Source organism: Cinclus cinclus, chromosome 27 (assembly GCF_963662255.1).
Source record: "Cinclus cinclus chromosome 27, bCinCin1.1, whole genome shotgun sequence".
Classification (NCBI taxonomy): domain Eukaryota; kingdom Metazoa; phylum Chordata; class Aves; order Passeriformes; family Cinclidae; genus Cinclus; species Cinclus cinclus.
The window spans coordinates 4,295,709-4,310,539 of NC_085072.1; the positions used below are offsets into that span (position 1 = coordinate 4,295,709).

At 53.8% G+C, this 14,831-nt stretch overlaps 2 protein-coding genes across 3 annotated transcripts in view; one reads left to right on the forward strand and one right to left on the reverse strand.

The window, feature by feature from the left end:
* Window positions 1-171: 171 nt before the first annotated feature.
* On the reverse strand, window positions 172-2,218 carry TAF11 (TATA-box binding protein associated factor 11). The gene is made up of 5 exons (XM_062509472.1): window positions 2,024-2,218; window positions 1,822-1,952; window positions 1,537-1,624; window positions 1,184-1,280; window positions 172-549 (listed from the first exon to the last, which is right to left on the reverse strand). Exons 1-5 carry the CDS (start codon window positions 2,216-2,218, stop codon window positions 419-421), a joined length of 642 nt encoding a protein of 213 aa, XP_062365456.1. The 3' UTR covers window positions 172-418.
* Window positions 2,219-2,932: 714 nt separating this feature from the next.
* ANKS1A (ankyrin repeat and sterile alpha motif domain containing 1A) overlaps window positions 2,933-14,831 on the forward strand; it is a 76,977-nt gene continuing 65,078 nt past the window's right edge. For both annotated transcript variants that reach the window (XM_062509699.1, XM_062509700.1), the window contains exon 1: window positions 2,933-3,135. In XM_062509699.1, the coding sequence (XP_062365683.1) occupies window positions 2,933-3,135 (203 nt within the window). The remainder of the gene's footprint in view (window positions 3,136-14,831) is intronic.

A 14,831-nucleotide genomic window follows, 5' to 3' on the forward strand; every position in this document is an offset into this window, starting at 1 on the left:
CCCCACACTGCTGTGTTAGGGGCAGCTCCTGGATTTGGAAGCACAGTTGAGCTATGACTTCAGCTGTCTTAGCTCCCAACATGTGTTCCCAGGGAACCAGCCCTGCCCCAGGATGGGAGCAGCTCTGGGAGCACCTTGGGTTGCACAATGAGCAGATCCCAGTCAGGTTAATGAACACTATAATAAGTTTAATGTACAAAAAAAAAAAAAAAAAAGCAACACCTCTGCTCTGCAGCTCTTGGATGTTCCTCTCCCTGCTGTCTTGAGACCCCAAGTCCAGGTCAGGGGTGCATCCAGGCTCTGCCCAGTGTGGGTAGGGACAGCAGGAACATCCTTAAGGTCTCACAGGCCACCCCACAGGGGCCTTAAGGAAGAGTCCACATGGGAAGGTCCTTCAGGAAGCTCATTTCAGTCTCCCTCAGTGGAAGATGATCTTTTTGTACTTGGAGTTGGGGATTTGCCCACGTGCCTTCAGCCTCCGGACGGCCTCCCTCATGTGCTTGGGCTGTAGGGGGGGAAGCTCCCCCCACTTTTCACACACATCCAGAGCTGGAAAAACAGAGAGAGGTCGTGGCAGGGGCAGCTGATCTCTGCCCATCCCCTGCTGCTGCTTCCCTGCACTTTGAAAGGAACAGGTAGCATTTGTGTTTGGGGTTTGCATCTCAGGGCTGTAAATGAACCTGCTCCATGAGCTCCTCCCTGACAGGAGTCCCAGGGCAGCAACCAGGACAAAAAGCACTCGGGCACTGTGGAGATGCTGGATCCAGGGAATGGATGAGCTCAAAGCCTCTGCTCTGGAGTCCTGGGGACTGGGTGTGCTAGGATCCCCCTAACAGCTGAGCAGGAACAGCTCCCAGCCCCTGTCCTAAATTGATCCGAGCACATCCCATGAAGGAAGACTGGGGCAGGTCTAGAAGCTTAAGTAACTCCTCTGTCCCTGTAGCACTAATGAGATCTTAATTATGCAGCTGCTGTGGGGCTGAGGGATAGAGCTGCCATCCCAAGTTCTCTGCCTGAGGAGAAACAGCAACACTGGTGGGATCAGAGGGGCTTCACAGGGCCCTGCTCTGAGCCAGAGCTGCTGCCGGGAGAACCGTGGAAAACCTGGTCCTATTCCACATCCTGCTCCAAGCAGGGAATTTACCCCAGGTTCTTCCATTGTCACTCAGCAGGTATCACTCACCTTCCTCCACCACCTCCCCAACAAACACCTTGGAGATGCCTGACATGGCAATGACGACATTCTGGGACACGGAGGTGCCGGTGATGGACTGGATGAGCTGGGACAGAGACGGGACAGGCAGGGACAGTCAGAGCCCCGCCTGCTGTGACCCCTTAGCCCCACCCAGTCCCTCGGGGGTGCTCGGGGCAGAGCCTGAGCCGCAGCACCAGGTCCTGGTATGGGGGTTTGAGCTTGGAATCAATCCGGCTCAGTTGTCTCAAACAGGTTGAGCCATGGGGGTGGGCACAACGCCAGAAGGGTCCCAGGGAGCACCCAACCCACCCCACTCGCACTCTTGCTCCTCCCTCTCGTACCCGTTTGATGGCAGCCTTGGGGAAGGCAGAGCGGCGATACATCTCGTACCGGTTCAGCTGCTCCTCGGAAAAGGAGGAGACCAGGATCCTGCGGGGGAGAGCGATCATTGACAGCCGTGTGAATGCCGTCCCGCGGTACCACCCAGCGCCGGCAGGAGAGGAGCGCTGGGCTGCAACGCGGGGTGCGAGGGGGAAGCTGGGACAGGCTGCGGCACCGGGGACGGTGGGCTCGGGACCGGGGGACACGATTCCCGAACTCCCAGGCACCGCTGCGCCGGCACTCACTGCATCTTCTGGATCTCGTCCTCGTCCACTTTCTGCTTTTTCTCCTTCCGCTCCTTCAGCTCCAGCTTCACCTTCCGGGCCGCGCATGCCTGCAGCCCCGGGTCCTCCGCGTCCCCGTCCGCGCTCCTCACCTGGGCGAGAGGGCAGCGCTCGTTCTGCGGCCCCGCGGCGCGGCCCGGCCCCGCTCTCGCTCCCGCCTCACCTCCCCGTCCGCCACCTCCGCCTTGAGCTCGCTGCCACCGCCAGCCTCCCCCACCTCGCCTTCTCCCGCTCCCTCTGCGGCTGCCGCGTCTCCTGCGGCCGCCGCCCCATCGCCGGTGGCGGGCGGGGACGAGCCTGCAGGAGGCGGCTCCGGGGCAGCGGCGGCACTGAGCGCCTCTCGGGCCGGGTCCGCCATAGCCGCGCCCGCGACGCCTCCTGATGACAAAACACTGCGGGCGCCGCGAGGAGGCGGAGCCTATCGCCACGGGAACGGTGACGCTTGGCGTCTCGTGACGGCGCACATTTATCGGCGACGCTGGGGGGCGGTGGAGTCTATAGTCATGGCAACGAAGCTGCGGCGACACCGCCTGATGACGAACGACGGAGAGCAGTACGCCGGCGGGCGGTGTATGTTGCCATAGCAACAGCGTCTCGGCAGCGCAGCCTAATGACGCATTCCACGGGTGCTGCCATGGGGGCGGAGTATATCGCCATGCCAACGGCGCCTCCTGATGACGCACAGCTACGGGAGCCGCGAGGGCATGCCAGACTTGTCGTCATGGCAGCGGAGTTGTGGAGGAGGGGGCTCAGCGGGGCTGAGCCCGGGGCCCTGCACACCGGACCCGCTCTGAGCTGCCCTCCCCACACCCGGACCCTGCCGGGACACGGGGTAAGAGCAGCCCCACTGCCCGGACCCCGCAGGTGAAACCTCCCTAGACCCGCCCAAAACGAGCGTGGCTGAGGCGCCACGGGTAGCGCTCGAGGGGCGGGGTTTCCTGTAGGCCCCGCCCCTTTCCCGCACGTCCCCGTGTCACGCCCGTACCACGCCCTGTATACCACGCCCCCTCGTGCTCCTCCCCCGACGCGGCCCCGCCCCGGAAGTCGCGCGGGCGCCCGGGCCGCGCCGGCCATGGGGAAGGAGCAGGAGCTGCTGGAGGCCGCGCGCACCGGGAACCTCCCGGCCGTGGAGAAGCTGCTCTCGGGGAAGCGCCTCAGCTCCGGCTTCGGCGGCTCTGGTGGTGGTGGCGGCAGCGGCGGCGGCTCTGCGGGGGCAGGCGGTGGCGGTAGCGGCGGGAGTGTCGGTGTGGGGCACCCGCTGTCCAGCTTGCTCAGGTGAGCGCGGCCCCGGGGGCGGGGACCGAGGGATTTGAGCTGAGGTGAGAGCTCCCCGCGGACCGGGAGTTGGTTGTGGGGCTGCGGGACAGGAATTGAACAGGAGCTGTGGCTCGCGTGCATGGGGCTGGGGGCTGGAGGGGAACGGGGCTAGAGATAGCTGCAGGGGTTGGATGCGCTCATGGAGTGCAGCGAGAGGGCTGTGGGACAAAGGGATGCCGGGGTCCTGGGGCTGCAGCGCTGCGCGGGAGGCCGGCGGTCTGTCCCCGGTCTGTCTCCCGGGGGGGTAGCCCGGAGCCGGAGGCTCCCCGGGTAGGAATCGAGGGGGTGGGATGAGAAATTGCAGCGGGCTGGGAGTGGCGTGTGAGCTGGGCACCCCTGAGAGTTTGGTGGGGCCAGAGATGCGAGGGGTCTGTGCCAGAAGGAGCTGCGGCGGAGCTCCCTCCTGGGGCTGGTGTGCCCACCCGAGCAGCCAGGGGCTGGTGGGAGAGGACAGGAGAGGGCAGTGACTTTCAGGCTGGCTGGAGCCGGCACTGCCAGGGCTGGGTGCTGCCCGCGGGTGGCCTGTCCCCCTGCCATCAAAGCGCTGCTGTGCAGATGCTGACCGCTGTCGCTGGCCAGCTGTGGTGTGTCTGCAGGGCTCCGTGGCCGGGGCAGGTTCCCGCGGTGGGAGAGCTGCGGGATTGCTTTCCCGGGACAGGTGTCCGGGGCCCTGCGCTGGCATTGTCGCGGCTGGTGGTGACACTTTGCTGGGTTTGGGGTCGGCTCGTCCCCAGCCCCACGCTGTGGAATTTGCTGTTTGAAGCTCTCGGACCCTTGTTAGCTGTTTGGTTTTTTTTCCCCCATTTTTTGGCATCACCTCTTGGTGCTGTGCTTCCGGAGCCACAGCTTTGGGCCACCTCGGCCTCCGCTGGGAATGCTCCAGAGTCTCTGAGTCTCTGAGCAATTGGTTTGTATTGGGATTTGTGGAGGAGATTTGTGTCCGGTGCCATGTGACTCTGTTGCTATGCAATCTGACTGTTCAGAGGGGTATAACTTGCCCCTTTTTGACCGAATTTGGTTTGTTTTAACTTTCATGTAACCCTGTTGGATATCTGCAGGTTGTGTTGGTGGCAGAGGCCTGCAGACATGTGAGAGCTCACCCTGCCCTGGGGCACACGTTCGCCTTTCTGAAACGTAAATCTACCCTTGGGTTGAGCTTTGTTCTCTTTTGATATATTAAACAGCCTGAGCCCTTGTTTGAGTGGGATGGATGTGCCCACAGGGGGCTCAGATAGGTGCAGCTGAACACCCTGTGAGCTGAACCAGATCTGCCACTGCCTGACAGCACCTGGGCACGATGGTGCCTTTTCCCTGCCTTTTCCTGGGCCAGTGCCCATGGTGCCAGAGTGAGAGGCAATCCCTTTGGCTCTGACCTTTACTGTGTTTCTCATATGTAAAGGTGGCTCCCTGCGCTGCCACAGCTGTCACTCATATTCTGTGTTCACACCCATGGCTGTTGGATGTACCTGCTGGTGACACTGGAACTACCCCTTTCCCCTGCCCAAGTCCCAGACCCTGAACCTGTTTCTCCCTGTACAGCTGGGATTTGTGCTTTTGACACCGGTTCCAGGTCTGGCTGCACATTGTGGGACATGGCAACGTGTCCTGTGTGCCACCTGCTGCCATTTAGGGGCTTTGTGACTGCTTCCCACCTCCTGACCACTTCCTGGGCTCTGGCTCTGTAAAGAGACTCCTCCAGGTGAGGCACTTTTGACGAGCTGCTGAGTGTCCCTGCAAAGAGAGATCAGAGGGTGCAGGAAACAGCCTGGGACAGGCTGTAGGGACCAGACAGATGAACTTTAGGGTGGAGAAAGCCTCACCTTTTCCAGTGCTAGAACATAGGAACTTTTCTAATGTAGGGTTTTGCCTTCCTTGGTTGTGGGGAGAAGCCTGACCTCAGTCAGGGCTGTGTGTTCCTTACCTTCCCTTCCTGGGGCAGCCCCTGGCCTGCTCAAGCTGATCCCATGTCCTGATGAGGCTTCTTGTGTCTGTAAGGATCTCTCCTGCCAGGGGAACTGCTGAGCTACTCTCCACCCCCAGAGCTCATTCCCAGAACAGGATCATAAACACTTTGCTGGGCTGGCACCTTTGTTCTTTTCTCCACCTGATTTCAGGTCCCTATTTTATTTATTTTTTAAGTCCTACTGTTTGGACAACCTGTTCCCAAGGCACTTCTCTCCTAAGGTGCCTGTTGCAGCTTTTTCTGTCAATTCTGCATTTCAGGTGCCTTAAAGATACAATTTTGGCTTGGATACAAACCAGGCATTCCCTGGAATTCCCACATTACACCTGGCATGTGCTGAACTGGCACCTGCTCTGAACTGGCATTCATTGGTTTGGGCATTTTTCTTCCAAGGAGAGCAAGTGCTGCTCCATGAAGTAGTAGAAGATGCCCCTGGAAGTAATTTCCTTGGAATGTGGTGTTTTATCAGGTAACCTGGACTGCCATCAGTCTGTTATCAGTTAAATGTGAACTTTGTCATGGTCTGGGCTGCACTGCTCCTTCCCAGGCTGAGCAGGGCCTGCTGGGTGTGGAGGCAGCACAGACTCCAATCACCTATGGCTGCAGGTGAGCAGGAAACAGGATGGGATGGAGTGGCATCAACCACAGGAGGAGGAACTTCAAAAACAATTCAAGTCTCTCTCAAGGGGTGAATGTGCCAGGGTGTAACACTCAGGACATTGGGAAGGAGAATAAATTCTGTGGGAAGCTGATGGGAATGCTGACAGCGGGCTGGGGGAATGAGAAGGATGCAGGAGGGGGAAAATGGGAGTGTGGATTTGCCAGAGCAGATGGTGGGCTCACAAAGAGGTGACGGCTGCCAGGGTTTGGGAGGCTCGGCTCCCTGCTGGCATCCATGCAGCCTCTGGGATCTGCCAGGGCCTGGGGAGCTGCTGGAGGCCCGGCCCAGCAGTCAGGAGCAGATCCTGGCTCCTCAGCCAGGCTCAGCTTTCTCAGATCCAGCCATGAATCGTGGCACAGGCAGTAGCACTGTATGAGGAGCAGGGAGCAGCCAGAGAGAAAACCCACTCTGTGCATGCACAGCTTAAGGCTTGTGAGCAACAGCAAATCCAGAAATCGGAGTTGGTCTGTGAATCCTTGAGGTTTCTTGGGGTTATGAGCCAGTTCTGCATCGAGGCTGCAGAATTTGATGTATTGTATTTTTTTTTTTAGTGGTTCACTGTGAAGTTAAAGGCAGGAAACAACAGAACAGTATGTGGCTGAGCTATCAGGCTGCATTCAGGAGGTTTTGCCAGGAGCAATGAGGGATGGGCTGTGTTAAAGCCAAATCTGCAGAAGCAGCTTTTTATTTTCATCTATTACTGTGAAAAGTCTGGGTCTGTGTTGCCAGAGGGAGAAACTGAGGATGCTGCTGAGCCCCAGATGGGCTATGCAGTCCCCAGGGAGTGTAGCAAGGAGATACTTCTGCTGGGAATGAGGAGTTTGGGTGCACATCTGTTGTGGGAAGGGCCGTGCTGCTCCACAGAAGCCACAGCCCCTTGTTCCAGCCCAGTTTCAGCCGTTGCTGCTGGTGAGGGGTCAGGCTGGTTTAGAGAATAACGTGGTGGGATGGCAGAACACTTGAGGTGGCTTCCAACAGCCCAAGGGTGGTTAGGAGTCAGAAAAATGAGTTCTATTTTAGGAAAGTGGGGTTTGGTATTTGTTCTGGTGCGGCTGATGGTTTACAGCAGGGATTTGATAGTGCCCTGTGTACTCCTGGGAGGTGAGGCTCTGACTGTGCCTGTCTGCTGCCATTCCCTAGGGCTGTTGCCAGGGAGGGAGGGGATTGCCCTGTCTGAGGTCAGGGTTGGGGTGTCTGTCCCTCCATGTGTCCCCAGCCTTGTGGGCAAGCACGGAGTCCTGCAGTCTCCGGCAGAGACAGCAGCAGGAGCAGCAGGGAGGATCCAAGGTCCAGCTTCCAGGGCTGTGCAAACAAGGTGCTTCCCTCTCTTCCCCTTCCCCATCACAAGGGAGCTGCTCCTGCTGCATTCCCACGGAACAGGGCAATGCTGGGTCTTCCCCTCGTCCTGCTGCTGTGATTAATCATCTCACCCATTTTAAACCTTCTTCTTTCCACACCCTCTTGTGCACAGGGCGCAGTGGGACGGATCCCTCTTTAATTATACACCTGAGCATAGGGATTGCTGAAGGTGCTTGTGCCACAGGCACAGGTGTGCACTGGCTCTTGGCTGGGAATTGTTTCCTAAGTACTTCTTTAAGAATTCAAAGGCTGCAGTTTCTGGCTGTGACTCTGTAGTGTTTTGTCTCTCTGTGATCTTGTGATGCAGTTTTGGAAAGTTTTTGTTTGCGTGCTTTGCTCGGCACAGTTCCGTGTTCAGGGCTGGGTCAGGAGCACCGGGTTCTCCTCACTCAGGGACCCCAGAGCAGTGGCATTAGCCCTGCCCTGCTCCACTTGCCCAAGCCAGTGGGCAAAGCAGGACTTGTGGTTTCACAGCACCTGGGGCTTTCTTGGACACGTGGGAATTGATGGGTGGATGGGTTCCTTCCTGTGAAACCCTCTTGACATAGCCCTGTCTCACTCCCTTCCCAAGGGGCTGTGGGCAGCTCCAGGTTTCCAGGGTTTGGTTGGCAGACACAGGGATTGGAAATGGAAGGCTCTGCACACGTGAGTGTTGGGTGGGCTGAACATTCTTCCAGGTATTGGCTTCCCATCAGTCTTTATCCACATGCTGAGTCCTCTGGTGCTCTGGGACTCGCTGTCTTGGGAATGTCAATGTGTCAGACAGAGGGTGAGAAAACAAGCTCAGTTTTTGCCTTGCTTTGAGAATGTTTTGGAGTGCCAGGTTACTTTTGGAAATATTCATGTGCTCATGCAGGTTACCTCAAATGGTCCATCAGGGAGCTGCTGTGAGCTAAGATGTGGTATCAGGAGTGTCATGGGCATCCTGGTGTCAGGTGAGGAGCATCAGGTGTGTTCCATTGTGTTGAGGATGCTGAGGATGTTGGAACCAAGGCAGCTACTGCTACTGTTGGTATAAGATGTGAACAGTCACAGTGTCCCACGGTGGCGGGGGCTGGAGCAGAGCCCAGGCATGAGGCTTCCAGGTGTTTTTCCAGTTGCCAGGTTACACACCTTCCCAGGAGCATTTGCAGGGCTCACCTAAGGTTTGTGTTCTGTTCTCTCATGGAAGGAGCAGCAAAACACATCCACTATATGCGTTTTCTTATTTGCTATGCCATGCCATGCCTGGCTCCAGCACAGGCTGGAGGATCCTGGACAGCTGTACAAAGCCTGGGCTGTTTGTGCTCAGGTGCTTGTGAGACTCGAGTGTCCTGAGGGGATGTTTGTGAGGTTCCCTGATGGTTTTTTGTTTTGTATACCCTGAGTTCTTATCCTGCCATTGAGCTGCGTGAGAAATTTTGGGAACAAAACTCAGCTATGCCTATCACCAAACCTGGAGTACTTGAGTGATGAGATCCTGACATTTCCACAGCCTCGTGGCCTCCACTTGTGTCTTGAAAGTGAAATATCACTGCAGACCTGAGCACAGCCGGAGCACTCTGTGTTCTGAAAGCTGGAGTGATGCAGAGCTCAGCTGGATGCTGAGTGTTTGACAGATGAGTTTGTGCACTTTACAGTGTAAAGATTCCGGCTTGGCCTGGCTGGAATGAGAGGCCCAGCCATCCCCAGCTCATCTTCTCGAGGTTTGGCTGTGCCAGGGGAAACACTGCAGCTGGCAGGGCTAACAAACTCCTGTCTCCCGAGGCTGCACAGTTCCTGGATCCAGCAGGAGGGAAATGCAGGAGGAGCAGCGTCTCCCCTTCCCTTCTGCTCCCTGCACACAGCAGGTCGTGCCCAGCAATGAGTGTTGGTGAAATGGAGCTGCTCCACTCGGTGCCACAGGTCCCCTGCAGCTGTGGAAGGCCCTTTGGCAGGAAGCAAAACTTTCTGGAGATGAATGGTTGGAACAGTATTTGGTGTATTGGGAGCAGCTGAGCCAAGTAACAGTGTTCATCCAGCTGGATTTTTGTGAGGTAATGCATGATTTCAGTGAGACTGAAGGACAAACAAACAGGATAGAAAAGGCATAGGTGAAAGGTGTGACACAGAGTACAGGTAATACAGAATGGAGGAAATGCATTCATGTCAGGCCAGACCAGAAGGAAAGCCCCTCTCAGCTGCCCCGGGACAAAGGACAGGCAGTTCCTGGAGGCTGAGCCACTCCTGTGGCAGTGCCCAAGGGACTGCCAGGCTGGCTCTCAGCAGAGGACATGTGCTGACACCTGCACTCTGTGTGAGCCCATCACCTTTCCGGGCTGGGCTATCCCCTCCTGCTCTGCTCCCCTCCTCAGATGCAGTTGTGGATGCTGTAGTGCTCTGGCTGTGGAATCCTTTCAAGGTGAAGTGTTTTTGAGATGAGAAGGTGCCTCTGAACACGAGTGATGGCTGTTTCCTCTTGTCACTGCCCGATGCTGAGCTGGCACTGTCACTGTCCCAAAGAGCTCGCTCCAGAGTACAGCTTAGTCATGGAAATGAGATAAATCCTATTTCACAGAAACTGGTAAAAATAAAACTATTGAGGATTGATTTGTTTCTATAGCAACCGACTGGCAAAGTGAACACAGCTGCTGTCTGCAGGAGGGAGGAAAACAGAGCTGGAAATGTCGCTGCACCTGGGCTGGCTGTCCAGAGAGCCCGGGGGCTGGGGAGGGGGCAAAGGCTCAAATAAAGACAGGGCAGGAAGGTGTGAGCTGCCTTTGGAATGAAATTTGAGCTGGAGTCTGTGAATGTGCCCTCTTCTTCACAAAACCTAGAGAGCTTAAGAGCTCTTTACGTCCTACCTCCAAAAGGCTGTGCTCCTGCACCCTCATGGGTGGGGAAGTGCCCTGTCCTGGGTCAGGCAGGGCATTAACACCACATGGTACCGGGGTATCCATCACATCACATGCACTTTTCTAGATCCGAATCCAAAATTACTTTGTCCTGGTGCCGTAACTCAATGAGAAATACTCAGTTTTGAGAAGTTTGGATGAATCAGGTTTGAGTTCAACTTTTTTCGATTGCCCTTTAACTGTAACTGAATGTGGTGTTGGATGCTTGGCAGGGATTCATGCAGATGTTTGTATCCTGGAAGAAAATTCAGTTGGGCCTCCAGGCTGCTGGATAAGGGGCTTAAGTTTGGAACTATTTCTATCTCGGCAGTGTGTAGATTTGTGTGGTTTTTACTTTTTCCTAAGCCAAGGATTTTAGCTGGTTCTGGCACATGCAGGATGTTAAGGTGGCTGTTTCCCCAGGATTAGTGAGGGTGAGCTGGTTAAATGTTTGAGAAGCTGCAGGGACCATGTGTACATGCTTGGCTTGCTGACATGTGGCTATTGAGGGTTTCAGGTGAAAATCAGGGTATGCATCTGACATAGGGTGCTGAGAGAATTACAGGAGGAGGAGTGTGTGTACATGGCTTTACTGGACACTCTGCAGGAGCCTGAGTTACTCAGCTGAAGGAAAGTTGAGCTAGAATTGGTTTTTAGGTTTGATAAGCCCAGGTACATTCAAACTCTCCCTTGTTACTTAAATACATGGTTTCTTTTAAAGGTAAATTAGATTTAAAAATAAACCTCAAGCTTTTTCCAGTTGGAAGGAAGTGTCTGTAGTGCCACGTACTGAGGACCCAAGAACAAACCCCTGTCTGAGAGCGAGTGCCATAAATATAATGTAAATACATTATCTCATTAGATTATTATCTAATCCCATTGCCTGCTGTTGTGCAGACTCCTGAGATGAGGAGGGCTGAAGATGTCATAGGTGGTCTTTCAAATCTATTATTGAAGTGGGTTGGAAATGAGGTGAATTGACTTCTGCCTCATCCTAATTAGACACTGAGAAATCCACTCAAGTTTGGCATTACAAAGTGCCTGATTTTAGAACAGAATCTGATTCCAGAGGCTGGGTGCCTGCTGAGGTTTGAAGCACCCCCATGCAGGGACCTAGGTGGGCTCCACAGGCTCTTCCTCACTGCTCTCAGTTTCAGGAATCAGCACAATTTTTTTAGGAATCAGGAACAGGATTAGGAAAAAGCCTTAATCTCTGAAGACTTCAAAGCCTTCAGCCGTTGTCTTGGTTCTGTTACAAGGACAGTGAAATCCATCAGATGATTTAAATAAGGGACTGTGTCCTGTGGACTTGTGTTGGTTTTTTCCTAGGGATTTCTTAAGCCCATGGTTTCTCTCATGGTGAGGACTTTGATAGAGTTGCCTGCCCTGTAAGGGATGTTTGACCTCAATTCATCCCATGGTCCCCATGGATGACTTGTGGCTGTCCTGGAGTGCTGTTAGTAACCACCTTTGCATGATTTCAGTTACTGCATTGTCCCTGTGCCCCTTCATAGCTCCTTTCAGCCTGGTGCAGGCTGTGAAGCTGTGTCTGAGCTCCTGTGGCTCATCTTCTCTGGGTCAGAACAGCTGAAAATGGAACTTGGAGGATGTGTGGAATTTGTGCTGAATTTGGCATTTTGGAAATATTTCCTCTAATCTCAACAGAAATTATTTCACAGGAGGAGTGAAACAGGATGTGACCTTGACATTTCTTTTTACTGAAAATAAAGACTAAAGAGAATTGGTTTAAAAGCTCTGAGGCTTCTGGTTGTTTTATGGGTGTGAGTTGTTACAGCTGAGATATAATTATTTGGTGGGACAATCACAGTAACCCTGAAACTGTTTGAAGTAATGGAGAGTTTTATTCTGCATATATTTAGGAGTCTGACTGGCATATGTATGTTCCTTCTGTACATTAAAAATGTCAGGCTGGGAAAGGCTCTGCTGCTGAAAGCAGCTTCTGGCTGGGAGAGCTCTATTGAACAGAGAAAAGGCTCAGAGCTGGGGCTGTTATTCTTGCAGAGAAGTGGGCAGAAGTATTTCATGGGGTTTGGAACATCTTACGTTGTAAATGTTCCCGGAAGAAGGATGCTTTTTTTCTTGTGAGAAAAAAAAGCTGTTTGAGTTTGTCATTGTAGGGAGAGTCAGAGCTGGCGTTTGGGTGAAACCAGGACTGGAAGCTGCAGATCCACCATGTAATATGTGGGAGATATATGCATATCTCTCTTTGCTGCCTGTTCCATTTCTGGATGTTTTCCAGCATTAGGGGTGGGAGCAGCTGCCCCTGGCAGCTCCTGGGGAGCAGTCCCTGCCCTCCCCTGGGGCTCTCAGAGCGGGGCAGGCCTGTCATGCTCCATCCCTCTGTCTGCCTGGCTCATGCCCTCAGCTCTCAGCACTCGATGTTTTTCAGCTCTAACTTTATCTCTGTACAGATAGCGCAGACAAGTAATGACAACTTCTAGGAGCTATCTCGGGATTTGGGAATAATTTCCTGCCTTGACCATTCACTCCAGTTCCTGCTCTCTAACAGACTGGATTTAAAGGATGCTTCTGGAGTAAAAGGATGTCCTTTATGATTTCCATCCTCCTTTTCCTGAACTTTTCCTTAGTAGCTGTTGTCTAAGTCAGTGCTTTCTCTGCCTGTGTACCATCCACCAGGAACAAGCAGAGCTGGTCACAGAGCTCTGTGGCTGCTCAGGTGTGTCCCCCATGTTCCTGTGTGAGCCTCCATGGGGTCATTTCTCTGTTTGCCCTCCTCCTCTCACTGTCTTTGCTCTCTCCTTTCCCTGTTACTCGCTCTTTGGGCACCCAATTACAAAGCTCATCGAGAAGGAATGTCTCTGGAGTCAGTGGTATGTCTGTGCCTTGTGCCTTGTTTGTGTCCCACACTGCTGCCTGTTAATCTCTCCTTGCTGTGCCTTTCTTTAGCCCTCAGGGACTCCTGGTTAAGCTGGAGCTGGGATTGATGCAGGCTTAAATGGAGCCATGTGGGTGAGCTGCTGTGGGCTGTGTTCAAGGGTAAAGTGTGCTCCAAACGCTTCAGTGGAAGCTTTGTTGTGGCTCTGAATTCTCCAGTCCCGTGTCCCCTTCCTCGAGGGCCTTGCCTCTCATCCTGTCATTCTGCTGTTTGGCATCAGAGCGACTCATTTCCTTTTCACTCCAGCACCGTGTTTCTCCTGCCTGTCCTGATGTCCTGGGCTGCAGTCCAGGGGTCCCTCCCAATGTCCTGGGGTCTCCCCATGTGCACAGAATTGAGCACTGCAGTGCCAGCATCGATTCAGAGTCCTCATATCACTGATCTGGGCAATGTCACAGGGGAAGGGACATGTCGTGCAAAGCTCTGTCTCACTGGTTTCAGTCTCCCTAAGGCAAAAGTGCACTCTGTGTGCAGTTGTTGGTACAAAATAATTGCATTTGCTTTTTTAATTGCTGTAGGGAAGGAGTAATTCGGTTCCTGAGTCTCTGTCTCTGCTTGACTTGGCCTATTTACCTGCTTTTCATCTGCCCTAGGTCAGACACGTCGTGGTTTAATGTTCAGGCATCAGAGCTGGGCAGCAGCCAGGCTGAGAGGGGTGTGAGCAGGATTTGGGAAAGGATGGGCAGCAGTCAGGCTGAGGGGGACTGAGTGTGGGTGACATGGCCCAAAGGGAAGGGCCAGTGCCCAGGAAGAAGCCATGGTGGCCCGGAGGAGCATTGGAGCATGGCTGGCTGGGCTGAGCAGGCAGACCTTGAGAAGTCTTTCAGTGCTGAGATGGGGAGAACATGGGGTGGTTTGTTGCCTCTGTATATAGAGAGGTCTGAGACTTCACCAGGTGTCCATGTTTAAAGTATCACCATCCTCATACCCTTCCAAGTGCAAAGTGCTAGAAATCCCAAATTCCCAGTATTGGATCAGATCTCTGTAGGTGCTGGAAACAAACATTAACTTCGAGGTGTTCTGATCCTGTTGACATTGTCTGACAGTGAGCAGAGGGTGACACATTTTCTGCCATCCCAAAACACTTTATTGACACATCCATCCCATGCAAGGGCACTGGCAGGTGGGGGAGGGCATGTGCTCTACCACAATTTTTTCTGCACATGTTCCTTTTGATGACATTTTTACTCCAAGTCTGAAAGGGAAGGGAACAGTGCAGATGGACATGTTGGGCTCCAGACATGATGCTCCATTGCTGTTGGCTGGCTGACATGTCCTGTGGGATTCTGCAGCTTGTTAAATCATCTCACAAAGGAGAAGGGGGAGGGAAAGCTCCGTGCAAGGTTGCCAGCTGTAGCCAGCTCAGTGCTGCAGCATCAGCTGCTTGGTGGCTTTGATCAGGAATTTGTGGCTTCCCAGGGTTTCCTTCTATTTCTCTGGAAGTGCTCAGTGAAGGGAAGGCCAGTGGGAAAGAGTGGCATCTTTCTAAAAAATTGTGCCTCAGTGGAACCCTGCAGCCTGCACCATCTACCACCATTGTTAATTTTCCCTGCATCTCATTTATTTATTTATTAAATATTGTAATTTTTTCCACTTAGTGCATTTTCTCCAGTGCTGTGGGAGCGGAGCTGAGCCACAAATGGGGAGTGGGGAATGTTTACCTGAGCAGTGAACTGGTTCCTGTTTGCAGTTCCGGGATATTGGTTTATGACATTGATAATGCTGCTCGGTTCACTGAATTTCTGCAGGAATGTTTTGGTTCTTTTTTCTTCTATTCCTCAAAACTAGTCAGATGCAAAAGAAGAGAACAGGACACAAAATCAGTGTTCAGTAAATCTCAGTGAAAGGTTTGTCAGCATTTGGCAAATGTTGTCAAATCTCTGCCCTCTTTTGGGGGTCACT